The 14,961-nt window shown below is 37.7% G+C and overlaps 1 protein-coding gene across 10 annotated transcripts in view; it reads left to right on the forward strand.

Annotated features, from left to right (window-relative positions):
• DOCK10 (dedicator of cytokinesis 10) overlaps positions 1-14,961 on the forward strand; it is a 299,794-nt gene that overhangs the window by 196,546 nt on the left and 88,287 nt on the right. For all 10 annotated transcript variants that reach the window (XR_014245733.1, XM_082395837.1, XM_082395839.1 and 7 more), the window contains 6 exons: positions 723-805; positions 5,897-6,019; positions 8,688-8,767; positions 10,612-10,799; positions 11,626-11,691; positions 13,429-13,521. Coding sequence is in view for 9 of the 10 variants with exons in the window: in XM_082395837.1 (XP_082251963.1) it covers positions 723-805; positions 5,897-6,019; positions 8,688-8,767; positions 10,612-10,799; positions 11,626-11,691; positions 13,429-13,521 (633 nt within the window). In the remaining variant the exon portion in view is untranslated. The remainder of the gene's footprint in view (positions 1-722; positions 806-5,896; positions 6,020-8,687; positions 8,768-10,611; positions 10,800-11,625; positions 11,692-13,428; positions 13,522-14,961) is intronic.

Consider the following 14,961-nt stretch of genomic DNA (forward strand, 5'->3'; position numbering starts at 1 on the left):
TTATCCACACAAAGAAGTATATTGGGAAAATAATGCATAATAATTTAATTTGAGGGTGTGTGACAGTTTAGGGCAGTGTTTAACATATTTATGAGAATGCTTTAATTCAGGATTTAGCAAACTATGGAGTGCAGGCCAACTCCAGCCTGTCACCTATTTTTGTAAATAAAGTTTTACTGAAACACGTTACACTCATTCCTTTAAGATTGTCTGTGGCTGCTTTCCTGCTATAGCAACAAAGCTGAGAAGCTGAGACAGAGACCACATGGCCGGCAAAGCCCTATATATTGGATTGGCCAAAAAGTTGGTTCGAAAGAACTTTTAAGCCAATCCAGTATTTACCGTGTGACTCTTTACAGAACAAGTTTGCTGACCTCTGTCATAACAAATAAAAAGAAATACAGGACAGCCTGTGAATGTAAATTTCATAACTCTTTCCATTCAATATTTTAAGGTCTTTTAAGTCAGAAAAAAAGTTGGTATTCCAAGATAAGGGTGTTTTCTACATTTGAAATTTCTAAACTAAAAAGAAAGAAAATGTTATACAATAGTTTGAACACAGAGGATATCATTTGTCTCTTTACAAGGCAGAACCTGTGGGCCAGTAAAGCAGAATTTTACTGAGTTTCAATATAACATGGAAAAGTATTTATTAATATTTTACATGGACTGTTTGTACAGTGATGTTCTAAACAACATTTATATTTAATTTTTTTCCTTAGTACGCACAAAAGATACTAAAATCCAACAGGCAGTTCTGCAGCAAGTTGGGGAAATACCGCATGCCATTTGCTTGGGCGGTGAGGTAGGTTGACAATTGCAACCAACAGAATAAAGTGCATTTATTGTTTGCATTGAAAGCTTCATTTTTGAACACGTCTGTGTTACCTGTTATTTTTAACATACCAACACCTAGAAGAATGCTAGTGTGTTCATCTTCAAAAATACCTTGAGCTCCCCAGAAACATGTGTTTTACAAGATAATTTAGCAAGCCAGCTCATAATAGACTGGGACCATGACATGTGTACAGTGTATGCATGACCAGGTATGCAGTGGGTTCTTGGTAGGATCAAAGCCAAGTCATAACTTCTTTATTATGTAGATTTGGTCTAACAAACTCTTGATGTTTTATCAGTCCCAAGGGTTTGGTGCGCATAAAATTCAGATGGAAGCACTGTGATTTCTTATGCAGCTGCAAGTTTTCATCTGTGCAGAAAACACGGGTCTATATATGGATGTTCAAATGAAACCATCAAATTGATCATTTGAACTCTCTTTGATTTTGGTACTGATTAGCATAGCCACATTTCTCAGTACCAGTTGACTCTCTGATAGAAATGCTGAGTTACGTGGACACTGATGGTGGAACCATCCACCTGGACATATAACCTCTGCATAAAGAACAAAAAACGCCTTTCAGATCTGTTTAAACATCAATTACTATCGTCCTTGTCAGTCTCTTTGTGTCTTTATCAGTACATGAATTTCTTAAAGGAGGAAATGCCTGGCATAGACATATGGGAAAATGTCAGCAATGGGCAATCTGAATGAACTACAAAAGATTAATTAGTGCTACCAAAAAAGCAGCTTATTAGGTATCCATTTGAATGTTGATTATACCCCAATGCAAATAACTTTGAAATCCAGGAGGAAGGGAGAACTAGTTAGTTATGTCATTTTCAGGTCTCACAGTATCCAGTTGTGGTGCATAACCAGAGTAAACTCACCAATATTTTTCATAATTTTGATGTAGTTTTTGAAAGTTGGAGACAGTTAGGTACAGGGAGGAGGAATGTGGAATTAGGGGCAGTGGTAAACCAAGGTAGACTCATGCAGTCTCTAGGGATTAATTTGCCCTAAGGCAGCCCTCTAAGTTAAGGAGGAAGAGACCAGGCCCAGGAATCTGAAAACATGGTCCAGATCAGATACCACTTATAGACTGTAGCTTTGGTCATGTTTCCTTTCAGAGTCTCAGGGTCTCCATTTGCAGAATGAAACTAACAAGACCGCCTTGTGAACAGTAGTGCAATCACAAGTGCAAAGGCATCTGTCATAAAGTAGATCATATATATCATTTTATCTCCCTTTAATATCTCTCCCTACAGGGACAACTAATGCTAGAATATTCTGCATGAATAAAAGGTATTATTTAGAAATACTGAACCCTTTATGATGAACTTAATTCATTTTATTCCTTGTAAGTTTCAAGAAAAAGGATAACTAATTGTAATTCGCAGGTCAAACTTTTCATGTTGATAAGTATTCTCAGTTCCCACAAGATAATCAGTTGGGGCAAGTAGAGGGTAGAGGCAGGATGTCCTTTTGCAAAGTGAAATATTCCAGTATAGCAAAATTATAATAGTGAACACATTTTCTCTTTAAGGATTGAGGATTATTCTGAGTATTGTTATAAGCAGACATTTTAGAGCCAGAGCTGGGTTCCCTATCTCAACTCTATTTACCAGTGAATTTAGCAAGAACTTATAGTCTCAATTTTTTTGAATGTATAAAGAGGAATTCTAATACCTAATTTACTATTTCGGGGATTAACAAGTACAGATATTTACTCAATAAAAGATAGCCATTATTAGAAGCCATTAGTCTAATATGATTATTAAAAGTCCCTGTGGAGATCATATCCACCCAAACAAGTCTCCTTTTCAGGTAAATTTGGGGCAGTGAAGAATAATGTGGGAGAAAGAAGTAAAAGAATTACCCATTATAGAAAGAACCTGAGCAGTTAGGAAAAGCAGTAACAACCCTACTTTGAAGTTGTCTTGGTCAAATGTGCTGGAGAAAAGATAGATGAAGTTTCTAGGGAGGCTGATAATATTACCAACTATTGAAGTAATTATGTCTAGGACAGGAAAGCCAACAAAACCACAGGTTCATGCTGCATGAACGCCTGATCACTGGTTTGGTTGTAGACCAGGAAACAGTATACACCACCAATGTGTGCCCATAAATATATGATTTACATAAACATCTCTAGTAACTGAGAAAAATAACTAGCAGTACAGTTCTCAAGATTTCATGTTAGACCCCTTGGAATATCTAACCACAAAATCAAGTACAAGATTCAACCAAAGAAGATTTTAATTTTCCCTCCACAGTGTGGAAACTGCTTCAAATAAATGTTGACCAAATTAGAGAAGGACTCTTGCTACTCATGTCGTTTTGACATAAGGTAGCCTACTGACATATTCCAATACCCTACTGATACCGCTGGTTCTCTGGCTCCTTTTCCTTTCTATTCTATTTTCTCGATTGCAGCTTATTTCTTGACATAGCTTTGAGAGGACTCTAAAACGCTTTGGCCCGTAAAATCAACTGCCACTAAAAAGCATAGAATTGACAGTTAGCTTACAATCATATTTTTACCCGATCCAGTCATCCCACCAGCTGCAAAACACACAAATACTCATCACTGTGAACATTTTATCTAGAACATGTACTAATTTGGTGCATGTTCTTATTTTGGGCACCAGCTGTAGCACCATTTTATAGCAAAAAAGGTTATATTTGGAGTAGGTAAACAGAATGCACTCAGATGGCTACAGAGGGCATTGTACACTCGTTGATTCAGGAGAAAGTCAACCTTTACAAACGTGCCATGTTGTTAAATCAAACTCTTTCCACGTGTATCACCCCCAGGATTATGTGTACCTAAATCCAGGACAGGACTCTTTTTGATTCCTTTTTCTCTGTCCCATGCAACATTCCAAATAGAACCGAGTAAAAAACTGGATTTTCTTTAAAATTAAACAAGACTAAAATAAAAATTTCATTCTTATATCTATACATTTATAGAAGGCACACAGCACAACAACAACACCCAACAAATGGTTGTCCAACCTCTATTCAAATCCTTCCAGTGACAAAAACTCAAGTGCATCCCACGGTGGTTCTTTCTGTATTTTATAGCTCCAATGATTAGATAATTCTTCATATATATATACACACACACACACACACACACATTTTTCTAAACTGCTTGACACTTTTATGTTTTGTCTTCCAAAGCCACAAAAAATGGGCCCAATTCTTTCTATATATCACAGCTATTCATTGCTGCTTATTTTTGTTAATATTTTTTTAAGTCTTTATTGAATTTGTTACAATATTGCTTCTGTTTTATGTTTTGTTATTTTGGCCACGAGGCATGTGGGATCTTAGCTCCCCAACCGGGGATCAAACCCGCACCCCCTGCATCGGAATGCAAAGTCTTAACCACTGGACCGCCAAGGAAGTCCCTCATGCTGCTTATGAATGAAGCTCTCAGGGATACCTAAGCTTCTTTTCCTTTAGGCTAAACACCACATTTTTTTTTTTTCAATCACACTCTAAATATCATGGCTCTGAGACCTTCATTGCACATTGATCATTGCTCAACTCTGGCAGTTGGAACAGGGCGTGGTGTCCCAGCCATCCTGAAACCATCTGTGTAAATGAATCAGTTCTCTGCTGTCCTGCCAGTTGCCATATTTATCGAGTAGGGACAGAGTGTGAGTGCTGTGACCAGTGCTTCTCTGTGCTGCTGTGTTCTTCACGGTGTGTCCAATGTAAGTGAGCTGTTTCCAGGACAGAGCTGCTGCGGATAAGAGCAAAAGCCAGTGACACAACTCAAGTCTACTGATATATTTGAAGTGACTGGTTAAATTTTTTTAAAATACTACTCAATTTAACTTTCTCCCATGTTGGGAAAAATGTCACACACTCAAACATAAGCCCTAAATAATATTTAAATAAAAATAATCTTCAAGTTAAATATTTTCATTCTTCCTCCCCCAGTGTTATTTGATAGGGGACCTTTTTTCCCTCAGTTACTACTTCACAGAAAAAAAACTAAGGAGAAAGGTTGAAGGAGTCTAAAAATATCATTCTGATAAATTCCTGGCCCATTTTCTAAATGATTTGACACTAAAGCTCTATGATCAGATAGCCATTTAAATGGCCTTTTCAGCCTGTGTATTGAAATCTTTGGCTAATGTGAAGAGTAGTAAAAGAGTCTCGTTAAGGTCCTTAAGTTAGAAGAAATAAAAATTCAGCATTTCTCTAACATTGAAGAAAACTCAATTACACATAGGTCTAATTTTCCTTTGATAGGCACAGAGTATGATGAATTATGGGAAAGAAAAAGGACTTTAAGCATGCTATGTATACTTGCTTTTCAGGAAGTGTTGCCCAGCATTACTATATTATTTGGATGAAAACAATTTATGTATTTTAACTAAATCTATATAGTCCCATTGAAATGGTTCAAGGAAGGAAATAAATGGTTCAGGTTCACAGTGTTCTCTTTATTTAATACAAAATGCTCATTCAGGTGTTCTCCATTTTATCTTTGTCTCTGCCCAAAAATTTAGGACATGGGCACATTTATCTCCATGAAAATGTTTCAAGAATCTGGCTCTCTACACCCACATACACAACCTCATACCCTTTCCACTCTTCATAAATTCTAACGGCACCACCCAAACTGACATGACCCAGGCTTGCCCAGGAATAATGAAAAAGTGATAACATGTGTTCCTATTCCTCTCCACCCCCCTAATACTCTATGGCTTTGACATGTTACCAAATCATAAATAAATGTAGTTGTAATATGGGCTGCTGTCACTTTAGATACCAGGTTGAAAATAAGAAATTGAAGATAATAAATACAGTGTATAAATGAAATTTTTTTTCTAAGTAGTTTTCATGTCTTTTTATTTTGTAAGTTCCTGGACTTTCTTCCATTATAAATGGGAGGTTGAATCATTTTAGTCAACTTAAAAATACATCGTCGTAAGTAATATCCAAATACCAAGAGGGGAGCATTGGTGGTTCAGTGGTAGAATTCTCCCCTCCCTCCCATGCCAAATACCAAACTGAATAAATATTGTTTTCTTTCAGATCAGTGTTTAAGGACAACCAAGGAAATGTGGACAGAGACTCAAGATTTTCACCATTGTATAGACAAGAAAGCAACAAGATTTCAACTGAGGACCTACTTAAACTAGTGTCAGATTATAGAAGGTAGGATGTTTTGGATACTCTTGAAATTAACATGAATCAGCTACATTGCTGCTGTTGATTTGTTATCTCTGCATAAACAATACTCGATAACCAGATTCCCAAATATCCATACTCCCCCAGAAAGCAGATGCTTTGCAGATGACCTCTCATATGCCCAAATGACACCCTAAGAGTAAATTTGCCAGAATGATGAGGAAGGAGTGTGAGACATTAAACTAGGTCAGTTACCTATAGCTATGTAACAAATCACCCCAAAAATTAGTGGCTTAAAACAACAACATCACTTATTTTTCTCTTGAGTCCATAATTTGAGCATGGCTAAGTGAAGACAGTTTGTCTCTTCTATATATGGCATCGGCTGGAAGAGGTCCAATGGAGCCAGAGGATCCATTTTTGAGATAGCACATTTGATGACTGGCAAGTTGGTGCTGGCTGTTGGCTGGAAGCTCAACTGGAGCTGTGGGTTGGAGACCTTGGTTCTTCTCCATGGGAGCCTCTCCATGAGATGCTATGGCTTGGGTTCTAAGAGTAAGTGTCCCAAGGGACAGACAGAAAATGTTCACTGCCAGTTTCTTAAGATGGGAAACTGTCACAGTGCCATTTCTGCCATAATATACTGTCAAACTGTCACAGATCCTAGATTCAAGTGAAGGGTATATAGACACCTCTAAATAGGAAGACTGTTACGGGATTTTAGAATATGTATGAAACATCACAGAGCAATTAATTGCTGTGAATACAATAATTCATAATAGTTCTGTCATTCAAATGCTTTTGGAAAAGACAATGGAAGCTAGAGCTAAAAGAAGAAAAACATAAAAGTCACAACATTTTTAAAATGAATCACCATATATTCAGCATCTGATGATGGTAAGATCTTTCATGACAAGTGGCTTATCTTAAACTGTTAGTCCCCTGACACAGTCAGGATTCTTGTTCCCTTTGCCCCTTTCCCAAATATTAACTCTCTGCCTCTCCCATCTAAGAATCAACAATTCCTTATCAATTAATTTTGTTTATCCAAAACAAAAATTATATATTACTATGAAACAAGCATGATTAATATTTTCTGTTTCTTCAATAGAGGATATATTTCTATTTAACTAGAAGGGAAGTTTGCCCAATGTTCTTTTTTGTTCTGGAAAAAAATAAACCTTAGGAAGCAAAATAAAAGTGGAATTGAACCAATATTATTTTTTTGTGATTCTACAGGACCACTCCTTACATGAGGAGACCTTCCTTCCCCTTATCAAACTTCATGGTCAAAAACCCTATATCCACTAAGTGGAAATTAAGAATACTTTTCCTCTTTTACTTTTTTCCAAGTTTACTAAAGCCTGAAAAGTTGTAACACTGAGCAGAAGGGAATGGGCAAAACAGGAGAAGACCATGCTGTCACAAAACCCATGTTATTGGTGTTCAGCAAAGAAAGTTATCACTATGGCATTTAGAGGGCATCTAGAATACCCAATGCCATAGTGGTGAGACATTAAATTATTTCATGGATGCCTCACACGTAATGACATTTATTCTCAGTAGTGTGCTGATAAATGTCTACCACTGACCCTCTAGGAGGAAAAAAACTGATTTGTATTGATGGCAAATTTCTATGGTGTAAATTCTCCTCCCATTGCTGATTTCAAGCTACCAATGGGGTTTTGCCAAACATGGAGTTGGAAAGAAATGTGCACACCATCATATAACATTTCCACCACACAGATAGATGTAAATAACCTCAAGAGCATGGATTCGTTCACCATGTAGTAAAACAATTACTAAGTGATGAATTTTCAGTACTTTTTACCTTGGTATTTAATGTAATTTGTTTAATATAATTTCATTTTTAATAATGACTGTGTTTTACAGATGGCAGGCAAAATAACTGAAAATATAACAATTAGCTCTCACAGGCTGGGAAGAGCTGGCTCTGACCTACCACTATAATTATTCTGCCTCTCGAAGTAGACTTCCTGAGAGGGGTAACACTTGAAACTGTTCTTAGCAACTTTCACCTTACTATAAAAGAAGATAGGGGAGAAGGTATTAGTAAAGAGGGAGGAAAGGAAAGTCAAGGACTCATGAATTAGAGTGACTGTGGGCACAGGATAGGTGGTGAAGAAGGGTCTACATACACTTACTAGGGATCAGGGAAAGGGCCCTTGTCCTCCTGGATTGTTGGTGAAGAGGGAAAAAGCAAACTGTCCACTTAGCAGTTGTGGCAAAGACCAGCCTTGCTCTCAAAACTTCTTAAAATTCCTCATGAAAGTGAATTATTTAAATCGGTTCAAATACTAGTACTTTTTGTTAACAAAAACTAAATATTTACCATTTACCAAAACTAACGATTTACATTGCACTCGTTTGGCCATATGAATGTTATCTGAAGTGGTGCAAATAAATTTAAAACATTCTTCAGAATATCTGTAACTTGACCCCTCCCTGATTTTTAATTTTTATTTGCAAAATCACATAAATTTTAGTTTTCAAAATAAAACTAGCTAAATGAAATTATTCACAAGATTGTTTAAGGTCCCACTGTTTATCCTTATCAAAGCTCAGAATTACCATTGTCTGGTCTTTTTCCTTGACAACTAGAATAATTCACTCTGTGTGTGTGTGTGTGTGTGTGTGTGTGTGTGTGTGTTTCTATGCTGGTGTACTTTCGCAGAGCTGACAGAATAAGCAAAACGCAGACCATTCCTGGAAGCCTGGATATCGCTGTTGACAACATTCCTTTGGAGCACCCAAGTATGATGATGATGTCATGGCTTGCTTGTAGAGTTTTGAATGTTTAGTGGCTTTTTGGTTGGTTGGTTGGATAGTTGGTTCGTTACAAAGGTTTGTTTGGGGATTTTTTTCTCAAGGTTTAGGATAACTGTAATTCATTATCCTATAGAAATTTGGGATGTCTTATTTCTCCATTAATACAGACTGTAAGTATTGTAGGATAGGGACTATATTCAGGGTGACCTAATATTCATCTGGTATACACCATGCACCGAGCAGGGTGTTAAATTGTATCACTTAATCCTCAAAACCCTGAAGGGTTGCAAATGAGGAAGTCCGGTTCAGATAGATTGATAACCCAATAACCCATAATGGGCAATGCCACACTGAGCTGTCAAAGGGCTACTCTGAACACCGTGCGTTGCCGCCCAAGTGGCCATGCAGTAATTATAGCCAGGAAGTTTTTAGACTCTGTTATTACACAGAGAACATATATCTTTTCCAGAATATGGTCAAAAGTTCTATTTATGTTAGTGAAAATTTAAATTTCAGAAGCAGTTTTATTAACTTATAAATAAGATTTTTCAGAATTTATTTATTAAATGGTGAGATTAGTTTATTTGGTTTTATTTTCCTTCTAATTACACCTTTTAGTGACTTTCTCAGTGATGCAAAGAATGAATAAAGGCATCCTAAAAAGAACTACAAACAGGGAGAGGATTATTACCACAGGATATTTGAATTACCATTAGCACTATTAAATTTTCCATTCTTATGATTTTTCCACAAATCACTTTAATATGAAATAAAATGAGCATTCTATCTTAAATCATGGCTCCAAATCACTTTTGTATTGATTGGTGTGAAAAACCAGATGACAAAGTAAGCCATTTCTTCTACCTGATTTGTGGGAGGTTGCTTTTATTACCTAGGGAAAAGAAAAATAACAAAAGAGAAAGCTAAAATATTCCCTTTGAAAAGAAAAATAACAAAAGAGAAAGCTAAAATATTCTCTTTGAATATCCTATGATATTCTCTGATATCATAGGATATCAGAGAAATTCGAACATATAATAAAAATATTCTAATTGATTTTTGAAGAAAAAAAAAAGCCTATAATCTGATTCCCAAGCATATAGCTAACGATATAGCTAAGCATGTAGCTAACCATGTTGCTTCTTTGAACACAGGAAGATTCTAGATGGGGTAAAGGAAGATAGAAGGCCTTGCTGTCTTTCAGTGCCACAACTTCAGCCTCCAAACTGCTTAGTGACAAGTTTTGATTTATAAATTCCTAATGGTCTTTTTCCCCCCTTAGGCTGTTTTTACAAGGTTAGATTTTAAAAGATTGTGAAAACCGAAGAGAAAAATAAAATTGTAACTATTAATGCAGAGGGGGATTAGGGCCTAGGTTGTGAAATCATTCCATAGGGAAAATTACTATTAAGCCAAGTGGTACTATCAGTAATAAACCCATTGGACAGAGTTTTGTTCTGTCATAGATCAATATTTATAGTATGATGGCTAAAGTCAGTGGGCTAGTCTTTATCTTAGAATATCTGGTTAGTATGCTCAGAGGATCTCTAGCTAAAATTTACTTCCTATATGAAACTTAATACAAAAAGAAAATAGGTATAAATCCGAAAGATTTACCAGTTTTTTGAGATATCAGTTTTGATGTTAAATATATCACTGAGTATCTGTCATGCTTACCTCCTACAAAGTTTTCAGGCCAGCATAATTTAACATAAATTAGTATACAAGCATGGAGTTTCTATTTTGAGTAGATTCATTTTAAAATAGGTTAAGTATTGTTCACTTACAATCATATCAAGTGACAAACTTTTCTTTTCTGATTTTTAAAGACTGTGTAACATCGTCCTATATCCCTGTCAAGCCTTTCAATGTGACAGCTCAACCGGAACCCACAGTGGAAGTGGAAGAATTTGTTTACGACTCAACAAAGTATTGCCGTCCTTACAGAGTATACAAAAATCAAATTTACATTTACCCCAAGCACCTCAAGTACGATAGCCAGAAATGTTTCAACAAGGTATATGTTTCTGAGATATCATCCTCTCTCTCCACCCTATTTAGACCATATTAAGATGGTTTCTTTTTTTTTTTATAAGATTCTCGATGATTTTAATTTATTTATTTTTATTTATTTATGGCTGTGTTGGGTCTTCGTTTCTGTGCGAGGGCTTTCTCTAGTTACGGCGAGCGGGGGCCACTCTTCATCGCGGTGCGCGGGCCTCTCACCATCGCGGCCTCTCTTGTTGCGGAGCACAGGCTCCAGACGCGCAGGCTCAGCAATTGTGGCGCACGGGCCCAGTCGCTCCGCGGCACGTGGGATCTTCCCAGACCAGGGCTCGAACCCGTGTCCCCTGCATTGGCAGGCAGACTCTCAACCACTGCGCCACCAGGGAAGCCCTAAGATGGTTTCTTGGAAGTTCAAATACAAATTACTATAGACTAACATTTTGGAATAGAAAACCATTTGAAGAAAATGTTTAATGAGAGACAGTGTTGAGTTTCACCTTAAAAGTGTTTAAAGATGCACGTTTTATAACATATGAATAAAACTTTCTGAAATCAGCCCTAAATAATTTTGTTCCAAACTTTATTTTTAGTTTATTAAGAGACTCTGAAAATAGCCTACCTGCACTCTTTCAATATGAGTCTTTTCTTTCCTTTTAAATAATCTTTCCAAATCTTTCTGCTATTTCTGAGCGCTATGAGTAATGTCACAAGAGAATTTTGGCTATTCTACATTTTTCAGATTTAATTAGAAGCTACTTATTTTAGGCACTTGGATTGTTTTTTGATGTTATCTAACAGGAAATTACAATGTCCATTTTCCCTCTCTGTAATTTCAGGCACGAAATATAACCGTGTGTATTGAATTCAAAAATTCCGATGAAGAAGATGCCAAGCCCGTGAAGGTGAGCCAAGCCCATGAGGGAATACAGCATACAGGGGGAGACAGGTGCCCTGGTTCTCCCCACCACTGAGGGGCTTTTTAGTTTAGTATGCTGGAAAGAGGAGCAATTCAGTACATTTGATTTAGATTTCCTAACATGTACCTGATTGAATAGCTACCATTAACTAGATCTATTAGAAATGCCAGTCTCATGGCTCTGCTTAGCTTTTCATGATTTGGAAAAAAGGAAGCCGTTCTAGTGTGAAATCAAGGCAAAGATTCCCCTCTGGAAGACTTTGCCGTTTTCAAAGATTAGCCCGCATCTCATGAATTCAGCATGCTAGATTTCAAATGCAGCATCGCAGCTGGGCTTCATGTGGCCTCTGCAGAAGGGCTGCTGCCTACTAGCCTGATGGCTAATGCAGGGGGCCCATGGGGCGCTCACATTTATGGAAGGTGCGTGTGGCCACCTGCCCGAGGACCTCGGAAATGGCTCTGGGAAGCTGGTCCCTGCTGTTGATCACGCGACTTAATAAGATCAATAAAACTATGAGTTTTGTAGGAACTGGGCTGTTTGACCCTATAAAACTGCAACTGGATGGCATTTTTCAGAGTTCCTATTTGATATATACTGTTTTTATTTTAGGGACTTCAAACAACATAAAGAAACTTATAAAAATAGAGAGGAAAATTATTTTCAGTGGGCCTGTGGCCAGATCTTCCCAGTTTGGGTGAATCAGAGGAAGGAGATATAGTAAAGGACAAAACTAATTTCTAACTAATCCCCACAATTATCTGAGATCATCTCTTAAAGCACTCTGTCAGGTACCAATTGTGTTCTCTGTGCTCAGAAGGGTTGTAGCATTATTCAGAAGAACAGTAATCAATTTGAGTGATTGAATGAATCATGCACAATAGAGAGAAAGAGTTCTTTAAAATTGTCCTGAGACACTCTCAGCATCCCCAGGTTCCAAGTTCCACAATAACATTAGCAGCAGGAGAGAAAAAATAAAATGAAATGGAATTGTCAAGCAAACAAAGGCAATGGCCAGACGGCAAACACACCAGGCCTGCTAGAGAATCGCTTATGGGGAAAAATCTATAAAAGAGGAGTACTCGCAGGTACATGTGACCTCTGTGTCATTGCATCCTAAAGCATTACTCAGAGATACAGCTGACTCCAGTAGAGGGACTCTAAGCCTTGGGCTAAAGGGGCTTTTATGACAAGGAAGTGCCATATCCCATCCCCTGGCCTGATGAGGGGCTGGGATCAAAGAATAACACAATACAGTGGAGCCTGGAACCAGCCCTACTTTTCCAGCTCTCATTCCTGGTTGGAGACTAGCATGTCAGGAGCTGGGGTCAAACCAAGCCTTGTATCACTAAGGACTGATCGCCTTAAACTCTAGACCAGAGCTGGGTACCGTGGGCCGCAGGAATCAGAATTGAACAAAGTATCTCTTATCTTCTGGTAATCAAAAGTTTGGTAGTAGTGAATTGATTCAGGTATTCAGTATTGATATAATAGCTACATAATGAATTAAAGCCTTCAAATTTTCTTCAACAGTGCCCTGTTGTATAATAAATACAGGACAGCAGATCCAAGAAGTTCAAGGTTAATTAGATGTCAGCTAAGCCTGGCAAGTTACCACAAAATGCATCTTTGTCCCAGAATGGGTAACTGAAGAGTTGTGGCCTTTTTGTGCTCAGGGTTAATTTCAGACACTCATAATCATTCAACTCATAACTTTTTAAACAGTGTATTTACGGAAAACCTGGAGGGCCCCTCTTCACCTCCGCCACCTACACTGCAGTTCTGCACCATTCCCAGAACCCAGATTTCTCAGACGAGGTAAGCCAAGCCTCCACTGCCCCCAGCAGCTCCTTAAAAGATGGGTGAGTGGGTAAGATAATACATGATGACAAACACTCTCTCTAGACTACTCCTCAGACTAAGGACATACCTTAGCAGGTGTCTACATAACCCAGCTTTAAAAACCACGTTAATTGACAGTTGCTCCAGGACTATGCTGTAAATTCATGTATTTCAGCACAAGATTTAAAAAATGTGATGTTTTTATTATATCATTTCTTTCAAATTAGACTAATTTTTTTCTTTTATTTTTCATTGGTTAGGGTAACAAACATCGTGTTAGATAGTTTTTACCAATCGATAGTGGCATTTCATACCCTAAGGGAAAAAACAAAAAGGGCTAAAGTATGAGCCAACACTATTGCTTATAACCCTCATGAACTTGAAGGAGCTTGGACCGCCCCACCTCAAGACCTGCCCTGCCAACTCTCAAGACTCTCTTATTATGTGCCAGGAACCACGCTATACTCTAAATATACACTATCTCACTTGATCCACATGGCTTTCTCCAGAGAAACAGAGCCAATAGGAAGATGATAGAGAGAGAGATACATAGGTAGATAGATAGATAGATAGATAGGTATAATTTAATATAGATAGATACATAGGTAGATAGGTATAATTTAAGATAGGTATAATTTAAGATAGGTATAATTTAATATAGATAGGTATATTTTATAGATAGGTATAATTTAATTTAATATAAACACATCATTATGGAGGCTGAAAAGTCCCACAATCTACCATCTGCACCCAGGAAAGCCATTGGTGTAGTTCAAAGGCCTGAGAACCAGAGTGTCTATGGTAAGAGTCCAGTCGAGGTCTGAAGGCCTGAGAACCAATAGTGCCAAGAACTGGAGAAGATCGGTGTTCCAGGTCAAGCAGTCAGGCAGAGAGGAAATCCAGCCTTACTCTGCCTTCTTGTTCTATTCTTGTTCTATTCTCAGTGGACGAGATGTGCCCACCCGCATGGGGAGGGCCATCTACTTTGCTCAGTCCGCCAATTCAAATGCTGGTCTCTTCCAGAAACACCCTCACAGACACACTGAGAAATCATGTTTAGCCAGCTCTCTGGGCATCCAGTGGCCCAATCGAGTTGACACATAAAATTAACCCTCACACCTTCCTAATTTATGGATAAGGAAGCCGGCGATCAGAGAAGCAACTTTGACAAGGGCACATAACTGTGAAGTGACAGTCAAAATTTAAGCCAGCCCATGTGACTCCAGAGCCTGAAGCTTCACTGCTCTGCTATAACCCATATAAAAAAAAAAAACTTATTGGATTAGTAGTAAATGACTATACATATGTCAGCTTGTATTAGAAACAGCTTTAGACAAACAAGTTTCAGTGATTAAATTTAATTTCTAACCATGAAGCTAAGGTCTGAACTAATGCAACCTGCCAATGTGATTTCTG

Source organism: Balaenoptera borealis (assembly GCF_965194805.1).
Source record: "Balaenoptera borealis genome assembly, chromosome: 6".
Taxonomy (NCBI): domain Eukaryota; kingdom Metazoa; phylum Chordata; class Mammalia; order Artiodactyla; family Balaenopteridae; genus Balaenoptera; species Balaenoptera borealis.